This window comes from Mirounga leonina, unplaced genomic scaffold (assembly GCF_011800145.1).
Source record: "Mirounga leonina isolate KUSES-001 unplaced genomic scaffold, KU_Mleo_1.0 Mir_125, whole genome shotgun sequence".
Taxonomy (NCBI): Eukaryota; Metazoa; Chordata; class Mammalia; order Carnivora; family Phocidae; genus Mirounga; species Mirounga leonina.
The window spans coordinates 18,498,532-18,517,399 of NW_023270305.1; the positions used below are offsets into that span (position 1 = coordinate 18,498,532).

The following is an 18,868-nucleotide window of genomic DNA, read 5'->3' on the forward strand; positions in this document are numbered from 1 at the left end:
GAAATAACATGTGAAATCCATGAAATACCACAGTAGGTCTGAAACCATCATAAGGAACTGTAACTGATTTTTTTTTAAGATTATTTATTTATTTATTAGAGAGTGAGCAGGAGAGAAACAGCATGAGAGGGGAGAGGGTCAGAGGGAGAAGCAGGCTCCCCGCTGAGCCAGGAGCCCGATGTGGGACTCGATCCCAGGACCCTGGGATCATGACCTGAGCTGAAGGCAGTCGCTTAACCAACTGAGCCACCCAGGCGCCCTGTAACTGATTTTTTAAAGATACTTTATAAAGACTATGACTCCCAGGGCTCATTTGCTTAAGTATCTGATTCTTGATTTCAGCTCAGATCATGATCTCAGGGTTATGAGATCAAGCCCCATGTCGCGCTCTGCACTCAGCAGGGAGTCTGCTTTTCTCCCTCTCCCTCTGCCCCTCCACTCTCTGTCTCTCTCTCAAATAAATAAATGAATCTTAAAAAAAAACAAAAACTGACTCCCCATGAGATTAGTTGGGATAATATTTTATCTTGAAGTAATATTAGTAGGGAAACATAGATGTTTTAATTTTTTTTCCTATTCTTTCAGGTGAACAGTGTGAAAGAGCTAGACGCCTTCAAGCTAAAATGATGACTAATTTGGGTATGGCCAAGGACCGTTTACAACTTCTAGGTATCAATTAATGAATTGTATAATTTGAATGAGCTGTATTTGAAATGTGTTCAGTGAAACTTTAAATGCAGATGGAAATAGATCAGTAATCTTGAAAATGTGTTCTAGGCTTTTTTTCTAACCTACAGAAAATTTCTAACATATACAAAATAGAGTATAATGGATTAATTATCCATCACTCAGCTGTAATAATTATCAACTCATAGTCAGTCTTGATTTATCTGTACTCAAGGGCTGGCAAATTACAGCCCATGGACTAAACCCAGTTCACTGCCTATTTTTATAAGATGGCACACAGTTACTCATTCCTCTGTTATTGTTTGGATGCTTTCATGCTACGGTGACAGCAGAGTTGAATAGTTGATACAGAGATCATACAGCCCTCAGAGCCTTTTAATATGTAACTTTTAAAAATATTTTAATATTATCTGGCTTTTTACGGAAAGAGTTTGTCAATTCCAATAAATCTCTAACCACTCACCCCCACTCCATATTATGTTGAAACAATTCTTCACATCTTTTTATTTTATTTACAAGTATTTCATATTGTATCTCTAAAAGAAAAAGATGCTTTAAAAATTTACCAAAATACCATTATCACATCTAAAAAATAACCAATAATTTCTTTTAATATTAACAAAAAATTATGGCCAAAGCAATGATCAGTGTCCAAATATAATTTACATATAATGTATAATGTAATATATAACAAATAATGTAATATGGTCAGTATCTCAAAACTTAATAGTTCTTACTATTTTTCTAATAATTTTTTTGCACCAGAATCTCAAGAAGATTCATATGATGTTTCTTTTAATATACAAGTTCATCTGGTTTTTTTTGTAATTTGTTGATGAACCAGATCTTTGACATGTAGTGGTTTCCTGCAGTCTGTCTTTTGCTCTATGCATCTCCATGATATCTTTTAATATGTTCTTCTGTCCTCCCTGTAAATTGATAGTTGGATATAGAGCCTTGATTGGATTGAAAGGTGATTTTTATTTTTTAATAATAAGACTACTTGATAGGTGGTTGTGTGTTTGTCAGTAGTTCTGACATCTTGCGATGTTAGTAGCAGTTGATGACTGATGCCTAGTGACATAATTCTATCATTCTTTCTGTATTTATCAGCTGGAATCGGTCTATAAAGAGAAACTTTTCATCTTCTATTTGAAGGTATAGGCTTTAAAAATATTTTTTTAGGTAAAGCAACCCAAAAACAAAGTGGAACTAAAACCCACCCTTCTTGGGTGGTTTTCTACTATAACTTGATGTGATAGAAATAGATATTTGGTAAACAGGCAGACCTTATGTATTTATTGCTCTGTGATTTGTGGTAAGTTATTTAGCATGTTTGAGACTTTTTCATCTCATTTATAATATGCTAATAATATTTATTTCACCATATGTGACCATTGAATTATTGAAGGAACCTAATCATAGTAAGTACTCAAAAATGCTGGTTTTTATTCTCCTCCTTACCTGTCTGTAATCACCACCTTGCTTTTATGGAAAAATGTATTTACACACGCATATATAAATATTCATTCATGTATTTACACACACATACATTCATTTATTCATTGATTCACTCATTTATTCATTCTTATATGGTCCATTGTGTTTATAAATTTTTTGCCCCACACTGGTGAAAAGAAATCCTTTAATGTTTTTAGGTGGCTGACAAGGCAGTGTTCCCTGGCTTCTGTGGCTGACAGAGTTTGCCTTCTCACTCCCACATGAAGATTATTACTATATCACATAAAATTAAATATTACATCAGAGGTCATTGTAGTAAAATAATTAATTGTTCTACTCGGTATTTTGTGTGTTTTAGCTGTAATGCCTTTCACTATATGTACATATATATGATCCAGGTTAAGTTTGATTATGGAACATTTTGTAACATGTTTCAAATCGAATAATTAGGAGCTAGTTCTCTTTTGAAGATGTGATATGATAAATTGTTGGAAACATCTCTTTAATTATAGACTTGTCTTTAAATGCAACCTTGTCATTTTTTATTTGTGTTACTAAAGGAGAGGAGAAAAAGAGGGTATATGACATGAAGCTAGGCATTAAAAGAATTGATATTGGGGAATGTCATTATCTGTTGTCATCCTCAAAAGTGCTATGTGCCCATTGAAAGATGTTACTTTAAAAAAGAAGTGGAATAGAAGGCATCAACATATTCCTGTCTTCTGAGAACTCAGAAAGCCTAGAAGCATATATACCAAAGACAGTAAAAGAAGATCTGTGTACAAGTACATAGTAGAACTTATTTGTGTACTGTGTGTTGGTTAAGAAATGGAGTTTTTCAGAGGTGGCATGCCCAATAGTTATCTAATTAGTATGGAGAATCATATTGGGAGTTCCGCATACAGACTGGTTTGAGAGGATGCAGACTGATAAAATGGAAAGAGTTCTATAAGTTATATATCTTCAAGTTAGTAATCGTAAACCTTCAAGCAAAGCTTAACTGTAAAACCTGGTATAGATAAAAAGATAATTTTGGCATACCTGGAGTTTACCCTTTTATAAAAAAAATAAATAGCTTCATCCAACATCCGTTTATTAAGCCCTTACTCTGGACCAGGTACAGTGCCAAGGATATTAACTAAATTTATTTAGTAATTCAGCAAATAATTTATTGGGTGACTACCATGTTCTAGGCACTTAGGATGTAGACAAGGATTACTCCTTCATAGTTTTTATTCCAGCAGGGAGAAGACTGACAGGAGGGAATAAACATAAATAAGTTATACAGTATGTTGGAAAGTGATAAATACATGAAGAAAAGAACAAGTAAATCGTAGTAATGGGGATTAGGAGTGGATGGGAGGTGGTTTGGGCTTCTAGTTTTAAGTAGGATGGTCAGATATGTCTCTTTGAAAAGATGACATGAGTTAGCCATGCAGGTTGTCTGGGAGAAGAATGGTCCAGAGAAAAGTAAGAGCCGATGGAAACCCTTAAGAAAACATAACTGGTGTATTTGAAAAAAAGCAAAGAGGCCAGTGTGCCCCAGCAAGGAGAGTATGGTAGAGATGAGGGCAGGGAGGGTTCATTAAAACACACAGGGCCTTATTGGCCACCAGGAAGATTTGAGCTTTTACCATCTGTGAAATGGGGAGCAGTTATAAGGATTTTTAGGAAAGGAATTACATAATCTGACTTAAGTTTTATTTTTTTTTTACAGATTTATTTATTTTAGAGAGAGAGGGCAAGGGGAGGGGCAGAGGGAAAGGGAGAGAGGCAGACTCCCGCTGATCACAGAGCCCCCCTGTAGGGCTCGATCCCATGACCCTCAAAGTCATAACCTGAGCCGAAATCAAGAGTTGGCCATCCAACCTACTGAGCCAGCCAGGCACCCCCTGACTTAAATTTTAAAGATCACGTTGATGATAGACTCCCAAGAGTAGAGCCACGGAGAGCAAGTAGGACCACTGTTGAATTACAGTAAGCTAGGAGAAAAATGATGGGAGGCTTGGACCAGGATGATATGAAGAGAAATTGTAACAAGTGGTTGGATTATGATTATATTTGAAGGTTGACCAAATAGATTTACCAATAGATTGGGTATAATGTTCCTCTCTTAAGGCACTCAGGGGAGACAGACACATGAATAGATAAATCTTCATCACTGCAGGATAGAGATAAAATATTTTGTAGGGAGATATACAAATAATTTGTAGGATGATAAAATAGGTGTCTGAGAAATATTCCTGGAAGAAGTGAAACCTAAAAGGGAGATTTAAAAAGATAAAACTTTAAAGAATGTTTGGGAGAAAAGACAGTTCAGGTAAGAAATAGCATGGCAGGTAGGGAAAGGTGCTGGTGCAGAAGTGAATTTGGGATTGCTCAGTATGTATAAGAGATATAGGCAGGGGCGCCTGGGTGGCTCAGATGGTTGGGCGTCTGCCTTCGGCTCAGGTCATGATCCCGGGGTCCTGGGATCGAGCCCCGCATTGGGCTCCCTGCTTGGCGGGGAGCCTGCTTCTCCCTCTCCCTCTACTGTTCCCCCCTGCTTGTGCTCTCTCACTCTATCAAATAAATAAATAAAATCTTAAAAAAAAAAAAAGATGTAGGCAGATCATGGAGGGCCTTAATACTATATTTGAACATTAATCTGTGGGCAATGGGAAGCTGCTAAAGGTTTTAAACGGAAGAGTTATGTGGCAAGATTTTCCTTTTAAGTAGATGGTTGTGTGGGATTGCATGTGAAGGGATCGAGAAGCAAGGTGGTGGTTTTGTTTTAAATCATTAACGAATCTACAAACATTTAGTGATTGCAAAAGGAAGCATTAAACTAAGTTTACTTTCTTTAACAAAAATGAGTTGGAGCAGGTTCACATTAGCAGTACAACTACTATTGTGTTATATGTGTGTTTCCACACATAGAAATCTAATCCCTACACACCAAAACAACTTTTGTGGCTTTTTATTGCTAGTTATTAGTTATCAAAACCAAGCATTTAGTTTGTTTACTTTCATTATGTAATGAATGTTTATGAGATCTTCTTCTTACATTTCTTTGAAGAGAGTGTTAATTGATAAGGAAGACATTTACAAATCAGGTTTTTTTCCCCCTAATTTATGGCTATTACCAATATAAAAGGTTTCTTTCTCAGTATGGTGAAGAGTATTATCATTGAGAAAAATCAGATGACCTATCTGTTAACTAACAACAACAACAAAAAGCTCCAAGGTATATTGTATCAGCCAGTTCTAGGATACAAAAGCCCTGTTCAGTACTTTGTGCTTTGTGCAAAAAGGGTAGCTGCTATTTAACCTGTCCCAAAGGCATATGTGGCTGTACCATAAACCAAGCATGGCGCCTGCATGTCTGACCTTAGAAATGAAAGTTTAGGAGAGTTAGTATATATGTGCTACATTTTTGCATGTATTCATTGACTTCCCAGTACTGAAGAAAAGAATCAGTAGACAACTTGGAGTACTGCAACAAAATAAATACAGTAAACATTGGGCTCCTATTATGAATGGGGGCACAGAACAGATGTTCTATGTATATTATTTAATCCTTGAGACCCTCTTAAAACAGGCTCAAGTAAGTTCATACTAGTAAGTGGTGGAGCAGTGTGTTTGTCAAGTAGCAGTATGGATGACTTGAATGGGGAAAGAGAGTGCAGCAGTAATATAGAGGGGCAAGACAGCTCAAACTGCTACCGTCTTGGGCTTCAGGTGCTAGACATAGAGACCTGGATCTTGAGAGAGGATTTGTTATTTAAAGTGAGGGTAGAGTTGAAATAATCCTCTTAAATCTTTGATTAATTTTAGAAATAGGTAATAAAAGGACATGCTACAACATTTTTAAAGTTTAAGTATGAAAAGTATCCATCCCATATTATGTCCCAGCCACTCATTTCCCCTCCCCAGAGGCAGCTGCTATCTTTCTCTGGTCCTTTTTAGGGATAACCTTCACGTATACAAGCGTGCACATGTGTGTATTTAAATAAATGGTACTGTTCTGCAGCATGCTAAGTCCCCTTTGCTCTGTTGCCTTTATTTTTTGCCTGACATACATTAACATGTAGCTGAATATGGCATTTCTTAGACATTCTTCATAGTTTGCCTCTGTGTCTTTTTTTTTTTAAAGATTTTATTTTTATTATTTATTTGACAGAGAGACACAGCGAGAGAGGGAACACAAGCAGGGGGAGTGGGAGAGGGAGAAGCATGCTCCCCGCAGAGCAGGGAGCCCGATGTGGGACTCGATCCCAGGACCCTGGGATCATGACCTGAGCCGAAGGCAGTCGCTTAACCGACTGAGCCACCCAGGCACCCATCCCTCTTTGTCATTTTTTAAGTGCTGTTTTCCTTTCCTGAAATGTCCTTTTTTTTTATCTTTTCAAATCCTAGCCAACTCAACAGCCCACTTTTTCTATAAAGCCTTTTTAACTGTCTTTCTTCTGTGCTATACAATCTTTTTAAAAAAATATATTTGTGTTGTAAGTGGCCAACCATATTTAATAAGCATCTGGATGATAAAAACCGTATGCATTTTTTTGTCTCCATGCTGTTCGCCCTACATAATGATATGGATATGTTAGATACTCAGAAAATACTTGCTGGTGATAGTAGTGATATGAAACTGCCTCAGGTTACCAAACCTGAATAAAGCATATTTTGAACATAGCCAATCAGTTGTGAATTTCTGTTGCTATTTTAACGTCTGAGTTTTTACTAACTATATTTTTAGGAAAATTTTACATAAATACCAAAACCCTTCATCTTCTAACACCTTGAATTATTTTTTATTTTCACATGGACATCTTATTTTTCCATTGCGTATTTTTTCTTTTTGTTTATTTTGTTCTTTTCTACCCCCCTCTGTTGCATAGAGAAGCTGCAACCAGTTTTGCAATTTTCCAAGTCACAAACGGATGTCTATAATGACAGTACTAACTTGACATGCCGCAACGGACATCTTCAGTCAGGTGGGTTTAGGTTAACTAACATGTAAAATAATAAAGCTTGCATGCAGAGTAGAGTCCTGCGTAACCGGATAATGTTGATTTGATTTTATAAGGGTGGATTTGGTTGGCTTTTGTTTTCACAGGGCTATGTGGAAAATACAGTGTCCCTATCATTCATGGTGTATAAATATATAACAGATAAAACCATTCTCAACATGCTTTATTTGCTTATTTTGCAACCTCCCATTTTTGGGATTATAAAATATAAAGGTTCATTTTTCTAAATTATTAACATATTCTTTTGTTTCTGTTGTATTTTCAGCATTTGTATTTTTTTCATGCATACCTGTACCAAGTTTTTATGAAGTAGTGTTTTTTTAGGGCAGGTTTTTTTTAATTTATTTGATTTTATTTATTTGACAGAGAGAGAGAGGGAGAAAACAAGCAGGGGCAGCAGTGGACAGAGGGAGAGGGAGAAGCAGGCTCCCCGCTGAGCAGGGAGCCCGATGCGGGGCTCGATCCCAGGACCCTGGGATCACGACCTGAGCCGAAGGCAGACACTTAACCAACTGAGCCACCCAGGCATCCCAAGGCAGAAATTTTAATTTCTCCTTGTTATATATCAATTTTAATTGCACAGCAATTTTCATATATACTACAAATGATTGTTTTATCATAGTACCTGTTAGGAAAAATTTGAAGCTGAGTTCACATAAGAGAAACTTTAGAATACTATTTTAGTATATGTGCTGCTGAGTACACATTAGAATACTATTAATTTACTGTGGGTTAAATTTGTTTTCCATGAACTTTTGGGTATCAACTCTTACAGAAGATTACATGCTTTTTTTGTTTTGTTTGGGTTGGGGGCAGGAATCTTCATTTACTAAGTTCTCTGACATCTTGGCTAGTTTTATTTATGATTTTTTCAACCTTAGTTTCATGTTCAGGGCTTAAATTTTATTAAAGTAAATATTGCTTTGTTCAGTTTTTGCTTTGTTCAATAAGAAAAACCTTAAGGTGTTTATTTTTTTTAATATTTTATTTATTTATTTGACAGAGAGAGAGAGACAGCAAGAGAGGGAATACAAGCAGGGGGAGTGGAAGAGGGAGAAGCAGGCTTCCCGCCGAGCAGGGAGCCCGATGTAGGGCTCAATCCCAGGACCCTGGGATCATGACCTGAGCCGAAGGCAGACGCTTAACGACTGAGCCACCCAGGTGCCCCGAAAAACCTTAGTTTAGATTAAGATACCTGCTTTCTTTATTCATATGTAATAAAAAATTTTCAAGACTTCAGTAGAGTAGAATTATGGTAAGTGGATTTCTATGGACTGGAGACAATATGAAATCTTTCCCTCTGGCTTTACTTCTTAAGAAGTTCTTTGGTTTGGTCTTCCAGTACAGAGCCCCATGTCATTGACTATATTCCTTTTCCCATTCCTTCCTGTACATGATTTAAAACACCATTTCTAGTATAGAAGTAAATATAGCAATAAATATTTTGCCTATTTCTCTTAGCACAGATGTGAGGAGCTGACATTTGCATAAGGAACTTTAAAAAAATTAATAGGGGCGCCTGGCTGGCTCAGTCATTAAGCATCTGCCTTCGGCTCAGGTCATGATCCCAGGGTCCTGGGATCGAGCCCTGCATCGGGCTCCCTGCTCGGCGGGAAGCCTGCTTCTCCCTCTCCCGCTCACCCTGCTTGTGTTCCCTCCCTCCCTGTGTCTGTCAAATAAATAAATAAAATCTTTAAAAAAAAAAAGTAATAATGCACCATATGTAAATAATTTAATTTCCAAGATGTAAAGTTGAAATCTTAATGATCCTAGCAAGGTAAATAGCAAAAATTTCCTAGTCCTGAAGAGCTGGTATGCCTTTCCTTTGTTATCTTGCTTCTCTTCCACTTCATTCCACGTATGAGATCCCATGGTTTTGTTTTGCCAATGCAAAACTTTCTCTTCCTGGGACCTCTGTTAAAAAAATCAACCTCTTACTTTAAATCCCTAGTAATCTGTCTGTTCTATTCTGTTTTCTTCTTGGAGGGGGCATACTGACTGCACAGCTAATTTTTGCAGTACTGGTAACTGATACCCATTGAGCCCTAGTCAGTGAGCTGGCTTACTCAGGCCTGTTTTACTAGTGTTACCCACTTCTGGAATATTCTGTGATATTTCACTTGGATGAGTTACTTCATCTCTCTTAGGAAATAGTTATGCCAAAGTCCACTTACTCCTTCAGTGTGTTATCTACAATGTCCAGTTTTCAACTCAAAATTACTAGACAGGCAAAGAAATAAGAAAGTGTGACCATCATTCAAGAAAAGAATTAGTCATTAGAAGCTGATTCTTGATTGGGCCCAGATGTTGATGTAGCGAAGACTTCAAAACAACTATTATAAATATATTCAAAGAAGTAAAAGAAAATAGGGCATCAGTTAATAAACCTGCAATCTTAGCACATAACATAAACTACACAATAAAAAGAATGGAAATTCTAAAGTTGAAAAGTAGAATTGCTGAAATAAAATTTACTAGATAACCTCAACAGCAGATTGGAGATGTCAAATGGAAGCTTCAGTGACCTTGAACCTAGATCAATGGAAATTACTAAATCAGGTGACTCCTGCATTGTTAGAAAGCGGATTAGTGATTGCTTAGGGCCAGGGGCAGTAAGGGATGGAGCACAAATGAATACAAGAAGACTTTTGGCTATGATGGAAACATTTCGTATCTTGATTTTAGTGGCTATTTCATCTTTAAAAACATCTTTATAAACTCATCAAATTGTACATTTTAAATGGATGCAATTTATTATTCATAGATTATACCTTAAAGGGTTGATGAAAAAATAAATACTGAATGGCTTGTAAAGAAAAATAGTATTCTTCTTCTCATCTCTTCCTTCTCTCTTCCTGCCTTCACCACTAGGCCGGCTCCTCATACAATGTCTAACTCTTCCTGCTATTTTTTCTTTTGTTTCCTACTGTATTTCTAGATATTATGCTTATATTGCTACTACTGATTGAACAGTTTTTGATATGTATTTTCTTATTCAGGTGAAAGAAGGTTTAATTCTTATGCCAACATTACCCTTCATCTCCTGATACATAAATATCACTATTTTAGTTACGCTGAAAAATCAAATTTAACATTATTATGACTTAGTATCCAAAACCAAATAGTATATTCTAATAATGCTTCTCTTTTTTGTTTTTCCTTCCCACAGATTCCTTATTTCTTTCTGTTTGCTTTTTAACCAAAAGCCTACTTTAGGAGTTCTTTCAATGAAAGTTTGTAGATAGTGAACTTTCTTAGTCTTTCTAATGTCCGAAATACCCTCGTTCTTACATGACAGGTTACCAGGATATAAAATTGATAAAGGTTAACACTTTTTTCTTCCTACAGCATTTTGAACATACTCCATTACCCTACTGACTTTTGTTATTTTAATGAAAAATCTCCTATCATTCTCATAGTTCCATGTGGAAATTCCTATTCACTTATAGTCTCAGGACTGTATGTTTACTGTCTGAAGAAATTCTTTTCCACTTTCCTTTTTTTCCTCTGAAATGACTGATCTTTATCTTCAGCCTAGACAGATTTTGCTCTTTTTCATGTCTTTGCTTTTGCTTATTGTTATTCCCTTTTCTAGATTGCTTTCCTGCTTTGTCCTTTAAGGTTGCTATCCATTAGTTCCTTGAACATATGGTTCAGAACTTTACATTTATTTATGGAAAAAAAATCTTGATCACCTTGCTCTACTCTGAAGTTCTCTTCCTTTGAGTTTCCTTAAAACACCTTAAAGGATTTGATGACAAATACAAATATAAGGTTTTTGTCTTTTCTGTAGGCTATTCTAATTTGCTTACTGATTTAACATTTGTTTTTACTGTAAACATTGTTATTAGTAAACTGATGTTTGTTATGGAGTGTATAAAAATATTTGAAGCAGTGAGATTTGAACATTTGAAAGCCTATAATTTATGTAGAAGTGCAATATAGGTAGGTCAGGTAACCTTTTAGGCTTAATTGATGATGTTTCATATGTGTTTATTTACATATATACAGCACATAGAATACTTGGCATATTAAAACCCACATCTTTATACCCTTTAAATTAAAAATTGATTATTTCTAGAAACTCTTTTGGTGGACACAGACTTGGAATTTCATACTATTTTACAATCTTAAAGTTTGGAACCAAGGTAATGCACTGCTTTGCCCCCCAATTCTGTAACAACATAACTCTAATGCATTTACTGCATTTTGTTTCTTGAATATTTGGCAACTTCATTTGGGAATCTTTTTATATCCTCCTCCTGTCCCCGCAAATGAGTATTTCTTCTTATTACAAATACATATTCCTTATAAGAAAATTAGAATATACATCAGGAAAAGGAAAAACTAAATAATCATAATCTTGTCCACCAAGTAATAATCCTGATGAACATTCTAATAGATTTTCTAATTGAAATCTTATTTTGAAATATTGCTAATGTAAAAAAAAAAAAAGTAGTATTAGCTTAGTTTTACAAATTATATCCGTCTTTATTTTATAATGTTTAGCCACAGTTTTCTAACCATGATGATTTTGCTTTTTCCTTGATAGAAAGTGGAGCTGTTCCAAAAAGAAAAGATCCCTTAACACACGCTAGTAATTCACTGCCTCGTTCAAAAACAGTTATGAAGACTGCATCCACAGGTCTGTCAGGCCACCACAGAGCACCTAGCTGTAGTGGCTTATCCATGGTTTCTGGAGTGAGACAGGGACCTGGTCCCGCAGCTGGAACTCATAAGGTATTTGAAGATGGTAACTTTAATTGGTGTGGTTTTGCAAATAGAAGATTTTGAACATGATATGCTTGCTGAAGATTATTACAAGTACTTTATAATATCTTGGAGAATTGATAAGTTTCTACAAAGTTGAATGTAGTTTTCTTTTTTTAAAATCTACAAGGACAACTTGCTATTAAAAAGCAAATCTTATTTTAACTTCCTTTGGACCTAATTAGGTATTTTGTAGTAAGTTTCTTGTCTAGTCTATTTTATATAATGCTTATAATTTTAAAGTTGTTATTTGTTTAAAGTTATGTAAGTGTTTTATAACATTAAACATAGTTTTGTTATAATTCTAACAATCAAAATTACATGACTGTATTATCATAGGGCCTTTTTATTTTATGGTATCTAAATCTCTCTGGATGGAATCCTCTGTAAACCCACTTCATGCCAAATGTAGTTTTATAGTGAATACCATTTTATCTTGGAGTAAACATACAGTTTTGGCTTTTTTATATCCTTTTCCCTATTTTTGAACTTTTAATTCTGTGAACCTTAAGGTTAACTCACTTATGAAAAGTGTTAGTTAGGTTGTATTTTTACATTACAATTTTGTGTCCTTTAAGAGTACACCCAAAACAAATAGAACGAATAAACCTTCTACCCCTACAACTGCTGCTCGTAAAAAGAAAGACTTGAAGAATTTTAGGAATGTGGACAGCAACCTTGCCAACCTTATAATGAACGAAATTGTGGACAAGTAAGTTTTGCCATCTGAAGGGTTTTATTTAATAGTTTTTAGTTTTGAATTTATCTATACAATATATCATGAATAAAATAGATAATACCTTGTTTAATATACCTATTTAATCTTTATGATGGTTTTCAGTTACTGTAAATGTAGAAAGCCATTGTTTTACTGATTTAATTATAATTTCACATTTAACATAAAATAATTTTATTTCATAGAGTTTAGACTTCATATTATAATAACTGAAGCATATTTTGTTGTGGAGCTAACTGAAATTCTATTTCTTAGTGGAACAGCTGTTAAATTTGATGATATAGCTGGGCAAGAGTTAGCAAAACAGGCCTTGCAAGAAATTGTTATTCTTCCTTCTCTGAGGCCTGAGGTAAGTGCTTTATATTATCATTTTCCTCTAACATCATTCATTACTGAATCGATATTAGCAGTAAAGAAATGTGTGAGCTATGCTAGAATGATTAGTTCATATAACAGATTTGATGTTTTTAAAAAGAAAAAGACATTAGTAATTGATGTTGGCTGGTTATTAATAGGAGAGGAGAATGACTATAAAGGTTCCTAATAACCAATCCATTTTTAACATTTAGAGGGAAAAGTAGGTAACAGAAAATAATTTTTATATCAAGGTGTAAGAGGGATTTAAAATCAAGAGAAATCATACTGGAGAAAAGAGAAGTTAAGATAAAATTATTAAGTTTAAGTTTGAAGACTTTTCTTTTAATCAGAGTATAGTTGAAATACAATGTTATATGAGTTTCAGGTGTGCAACATAGTGATTTGACAATTCTGTACATTAAGCTATGCTCACTATGATAAGTATAGTTACCATCTGTCACTATACAATGTTATTGCAATATTATTGACTCTAGATCCCATGCTGTACTTTTCATCCCCATGACTTATTTATTTTCTAACTGGAAGCTTGTACCTCTTAATTCCTTTCACCTATTTTGCTTATCCCCTTAACTCCTTCCCCTCTGGCAACCACCAGTTTGCTCTGTTTTTATGGTTATGTTTCTGTTTTGTTTGTTCTCGTCATAACAACAAGAACAACAAAATGGTAATTATGTGAGGTGAAGGTTGTGTTAACCTTATTGTGATGAATATTATGCAAGTTATGTGTGTATCAAATCATATTGTACACGTTAAAATGACACAATGTTATGTCAATTATATCTCAATAAAACTGGAAATTTTTAAAAACCAAAAAATGTTGCAGTAGTCAGGAAAATGTGTCTTTGGTGAAAGAATAGACAAATAGATCAATAGAACATAATAGAGAGCCCAGAAATACAGAGATACAAATACCAGCAATTGACAAAGGCACAAAAGCAATCTGATGGAGAAAGGATAGTATTTTCCACAAATGGTGCTGGAACAACTAGACATCCATGTGCAAAAAAATTCTAGACATGTACTTCACACCTTTCACAAAAGATAATTCAAAATTAGTCACAGACCTAAATGTAAAAGGCTAACTATAAAACTCCTGCAAGGCGGAGCAAGATGGCGGAGGAGTAGGAGACCTGGATTTCATCTGGTCTCAGGAATTCAGCTGGATAGGGATCAAAACATTCTGAACACCTACGAACTCAACAGGAGATCGAAGAAAAGAATAGCAAAAACTCTCTGAACAGAAAAGCGACCACTTTCTGGAAGGTAGGACGTGCGGAGAAGTGAATCCGAGGCAATATTTGGGAGGATAGACGGCGGGGGAGGGAGCCTCTGTCTGCCGCTTCTGGCAAGTGATACAGCCGCAGAGCACAAAATCGGAACTTTTAGAAGTTGGCTCCGCTGAGGGACGCCGCTCCAGTGGCTAAGCGGGGGGTGGAACCCTCGTGGGACAGTGTGGTCTCAGGACCCTCGGGGTCACAGAAAGACCGGGGGTGCCTGAGTGCGGCAGAGCTCCCAGGGATCGGAGCAGGGAAGCCAGCTGCAGAGACGGCGCCGAGGCGCGGGCTCTCAGCTCGGGGTTGCCATAAACCGTGATCCGCAGCACAGTCGGGCCACTGCTCTTCCAGCAGGGACCCAACAAGCGGCAGATCCGGGGAGACTCCCCTTCCTCCCCCGGGAGGAGCGGCATGGGAGCACACCGCAGGGATCTGCTGGGTTTGGAGACTCCACACGGGGTTGGGCGCCCGAGATAGAAATGCTCGGTCACAGGCCGGGTGAGCACGGAGTGCGGCCGGAGACCGGGGAGACGGGAGTGACTGATGGCTTTTCTCTGGGGGTGCAGTGAGGAGGGGGGCCCCGAGTTCTCGGCTCCTCCGGCTCCTCCGGGGCGGGGATTGGGAGGCCACCATTTTCACTCTCAGCCTCCGAAGTTGTACGGAAAGCTTGCAGGGAACAAAAGCTCCTGAGAGCAAAACCGAGCAGATTACTTAGCCTGGACCGGGCAAGGGCGGGGCAATTCCACCTCCGGCAAAGACATTTGGGAACCACGGCAACAGGCCCCTCCCCCAGAAGATCAGCGAGAACAGCCGGCCAAGACCAAGTTTACCGATCAATGAGAACGGCAGAACTCCAGCGCTAGGGGAATACTGCACATAGAATTCGTGGCTTTTTTTACCATGATTCTTTTGTCTTTCAAAGTTAATTTTTTTTTTAACCGTCTTTTTTTTTTTTTTTTTAATTTTTCTTTCTCCCTTTTTCAACCAACATCTTATCCATCCCTTTTTTAAAAAACATTTTTATTTTTCATTTTTAGAGTCATATTCTATCCCTTCATAATAGTTACTCTTATTTTTGGCATATATATATATATATGTTCTCTCTTTAAAATTTTGAGATTGTTTCTTCTAACAGATCAAAATATACCCTAAATCTCTAGTGTATGGTTTTGTTCTACTCTCCTGCCTGATCACATTCTCTCCCTTTTTTTTTCTTTCTTTCTTTTTTTTAAATCCTCTTTTCTTTTTTCAAACAACTTCTTATACCTTTTATAAAAGTTTTTTATACTTTTCATCTTTACAGTCATATTCCATCCCTTCATCATATCAACCCTTATTTTTGTACATATATAAGTTTTTCTTTCTTTAAAATTGTGGGAGGCACTATCTTCCAACAGACCAAAATACCCCCAAAATCTGGTGTGTGGCACTGATCTATGTACCAGCCTGATCATATTTGATCATCTTCTGTTTTTTTGTTTTGTTCGGGTTTTTTTTGTTTTTATCTTTCTCTTTTTCTTTTCTTTTTTTTTTTTGCTATTTCTTTTTTCTTTCTTTCCCTTCCTTTTTCCCCCGGCTTCAGGTCTTTTCTGATTTGTTTAGAGTATATTTTCTGGGGACGTTGTCACCCTGTTAGCATTTTGTTCTCTCTATTCTCCTCTGGACAAAATGACAAGACGGAAAAAATCACCTCAACAAAAAGAACAAGAGGTAGTACCGACTGCCAGGGACCTACTCAATACGGACATTAGTACGATGTCAGATCTAGAGTTCAGAATCATCACTTTAAAGATACTAGCTGGGCTTGAAAAAAGCATGGAACTTATTAGAGAAACGCTTTCTGGAGAATTAAAACAACTAAAATCTAACCAAGTCGAAATTGAAAAAGCTATTAATGAGGTGCAATCAAAAATGGGGGCGCTAACTCCTAGAATAAATGAGGCAGAAGAAAGAATCAGTGATATAGAAGACCAAATGATGGAAAGTAAAGAAGCTGAGAAAAAGAGAGATAAACAACTACTGGATCACGGGGGCAGAATTCGAGAGCTAAGCAATATCATAAGATGAAACAACATTAGAATAATTGGGATCCCAGAAGAAGAAGAAAGAGAGAAGGGCAGAAGGTATAATGGAGCAAATTATAGCAGAGAACTTCCCTAATTTGGGGAAGGAAACAGGAATCAAAATCCAGGAGGCACAGAGAACCCCTCTCAAAATCAATAAAAATAGGTCAACACCCCAACATCTAATAGTATAACTTATAAGTCTCAGAGACAAAGAGAAAATCCTGAAAGCAGCTCAGGAGAAGAGATGTAACCTACAATGGTAGAAACATGTGCTCGCTTCGGCAGCACATATACAATGGTAGAAACATTAGATTGGCAACAGACCTATCTACAGAGACCTGGCAGGCCAGAAAGGACTGGCATGATATATTCAGAGCACTAAACGAGAAAAATATGCAGCCAAGAATACTCTATCCAGCTAGGCTGTCATTGAAAATAGAAGGAGAGATAAAAAGCTTCCAGGACAAACAAAAACTAAAGGAATTTGCAAATACGAAACCAGCCCTACAAGAAATCTTGAAAGGGGTCCTCTAAGCAAAGAGAGAGCCTAAAAGCAACATAGACCAGAAAGGAACACAGACAATATACAGTAACAGTCACCTTACAGGCAATACAATGGCACTAAATTCCTATCTTTCAATAGTTACCCTGAATGGAAATGGGCTAAATGCCCCAATCAAAAGACACAGGCTATCAGATTGGATTAAAAAACAAGACCCATCGATATGCTGTCTGCAAGAGACTCATTTTAGACCCAAAGACACCCCCAGATTGAAAGTAAGGGGGTGGAAAACCATTTACCATGCTAATGGACACCAAAAGAAAGCTGGGGTGGCAATCCTTATATCAGACAAATTAGATTTTAAATCAAAGACTGTAGTAAGAGATGAGGAAGGACACTATATCATACTTAAAGGGTCTATCCAACAAAAAGATCTAACAATTGTAAATATCTATGCCCCTAACATGGGGGCAGCCAATTATATAAGGCAATTAATAACAAAAGCAAAGAAACACATTGACAACAATACAACAATAGTGGGGGACATTAACACCCCCCACACTGAAATGGACTGATCATCTAAGCAAAAGATCAACAAGGAAATAAAGACTTTAAATGACACACTAGACCAAATGGACTTCACAGACATATTCAGAACATTCCATCCCAAAGCAACAGAATACACATTCTTCTCTAGTGCCCATGGAACATTCTCCAGAACAGATCACATCCTAGGTCATAAATCAGGTCTCAACTGGTACCAAAAGATTGGGATCATTCCTTGCCTATTTTCAGACCACAATGCTTTGAAACTAGAACTCAATCACAAGAGGAAAGTCGGAAAGAACTCAAATACATGGAGGCTAAAGAGCATCCTATTAAAGAATGAATGGGTCAACCAGGAAATTAAAGAAGAATTAAAAAAATTCATGGAAACCAATGAAAATGAAAACACAACTGTTCAAAACCTTTGGGATGTAGCAAAAGCAGTCCTAAGAGGCAAGTATATAGCAATACAAGCCTTTCTCAAGAAACAAGAAAGGTCTCAAGTACACAACCTAACCCTACACCTAAAGGAACTGGAGAGAGAACAGCAAATAAAGCCTAAACCCAGCAGGAGAAGAGAAATAATAAAGATCAGAGCAGAAATCAATGAAATAGAAACCAAAAGAACAGTAGAACTAGATCAATGAAACTAATTCTTTGAAAGAATTAACAAGATTGATAAACCCCTGGGCAGACTTATCAAAAAGAAAAGAGAAATGACCCAAATCAACAAAATCATGAATGAAAGAGGAGAGATCACAACCAACACCAAAGAAATACAAACAATTATAAGAACATATTATGAGCAACTCTATGCCAGCAAATTAGATAACCTGGAAGAAATGGATGCATTCCTAGAGATGTATCAACTACCAAAACTGAACCAGGAAGAAATAGAAAACCTGAACAGACCTATAACTACTAAGGAAATTGAAGCAGTCATCAAAAATCTCACAACAAACAAAAGCCCAGGGCCAGATGGCTTCCCAGGGGAATTCTACCAAACATTTAAAGAAGAATTAATGCTTACTCTTTTGAAACTGTTCCAAAAAATAGAAATGGAAGGAAAACTTCCAAACTCGTTTTATGAGGCCACCATTACCTTGATCCCCAAACCAGACAAAGACCCCATCAAAAAGAATTACAGACCAATATCCTTGATGAACAGGAATGCAAAAATTCTCACCAAAATACTAGCCAATAGGATCCAACAGTAGTACATTAAAAGGATTATTCACCACGACCAAGTGGGATTTATCCCTGGGCTGCAAGGTTGGTTCAACATCCGCAAATCAATCAACATGATACAATACATTAACAAAAGAAAGAACAAGAATCATGATCCTCTCAATAGATGCAGAAAAAGCATTTGACAAAGTACAGCATCCTTTCTTGATCAAAACTGTTCAGAGTATAGGGATCGAGGGTACATACCT

At 36.6% G+C, this 18,868-nt stretch overlaps 1 protein-coding gene across 5 annotated transcripts in view; it reads left to right on the top strand.

The window, feature by feature from the left end:
- Nucleotides 1–18,868, top strand: part of SPAST (spastin) — a 60,219-nt gene that overhangs the window by 15,248 nt on the left and 26,103 nt on the right. For 2 of the 5 annotated variants that reach the window (XM_035000857.1, XM_035000855.1), the window contains exons 3-7: nucleotides 586–669; nucleotides 7,029–7,124; nucleotides 11,713–11,900; nucleotides 12,509–12,642; nucleotides 12,922–13,015. In XM_035000857.1, the coding sequence (XP_034856748.1) occupies nucleotides 586–669; nucleotides 7,029–7,124; nucleotides 11,713–11,900; nucleotides 12,509–12,642; nucleotides 12,922–13,015 (596 nt within the window). The remainder of the gene's footprint in view (nucleotides 1–585; nucleotides 670–7,028; nucleotides 7,125–11,712; nucleotides 11,901–12,508; nucleotides 12,643–12,921; nucleotides 13,016–18,868) is intronic. The other 3 variants (XM_035000860.1, XM_035000859.1, XM_035000858.1) reach the window with 2 other exon arrangements.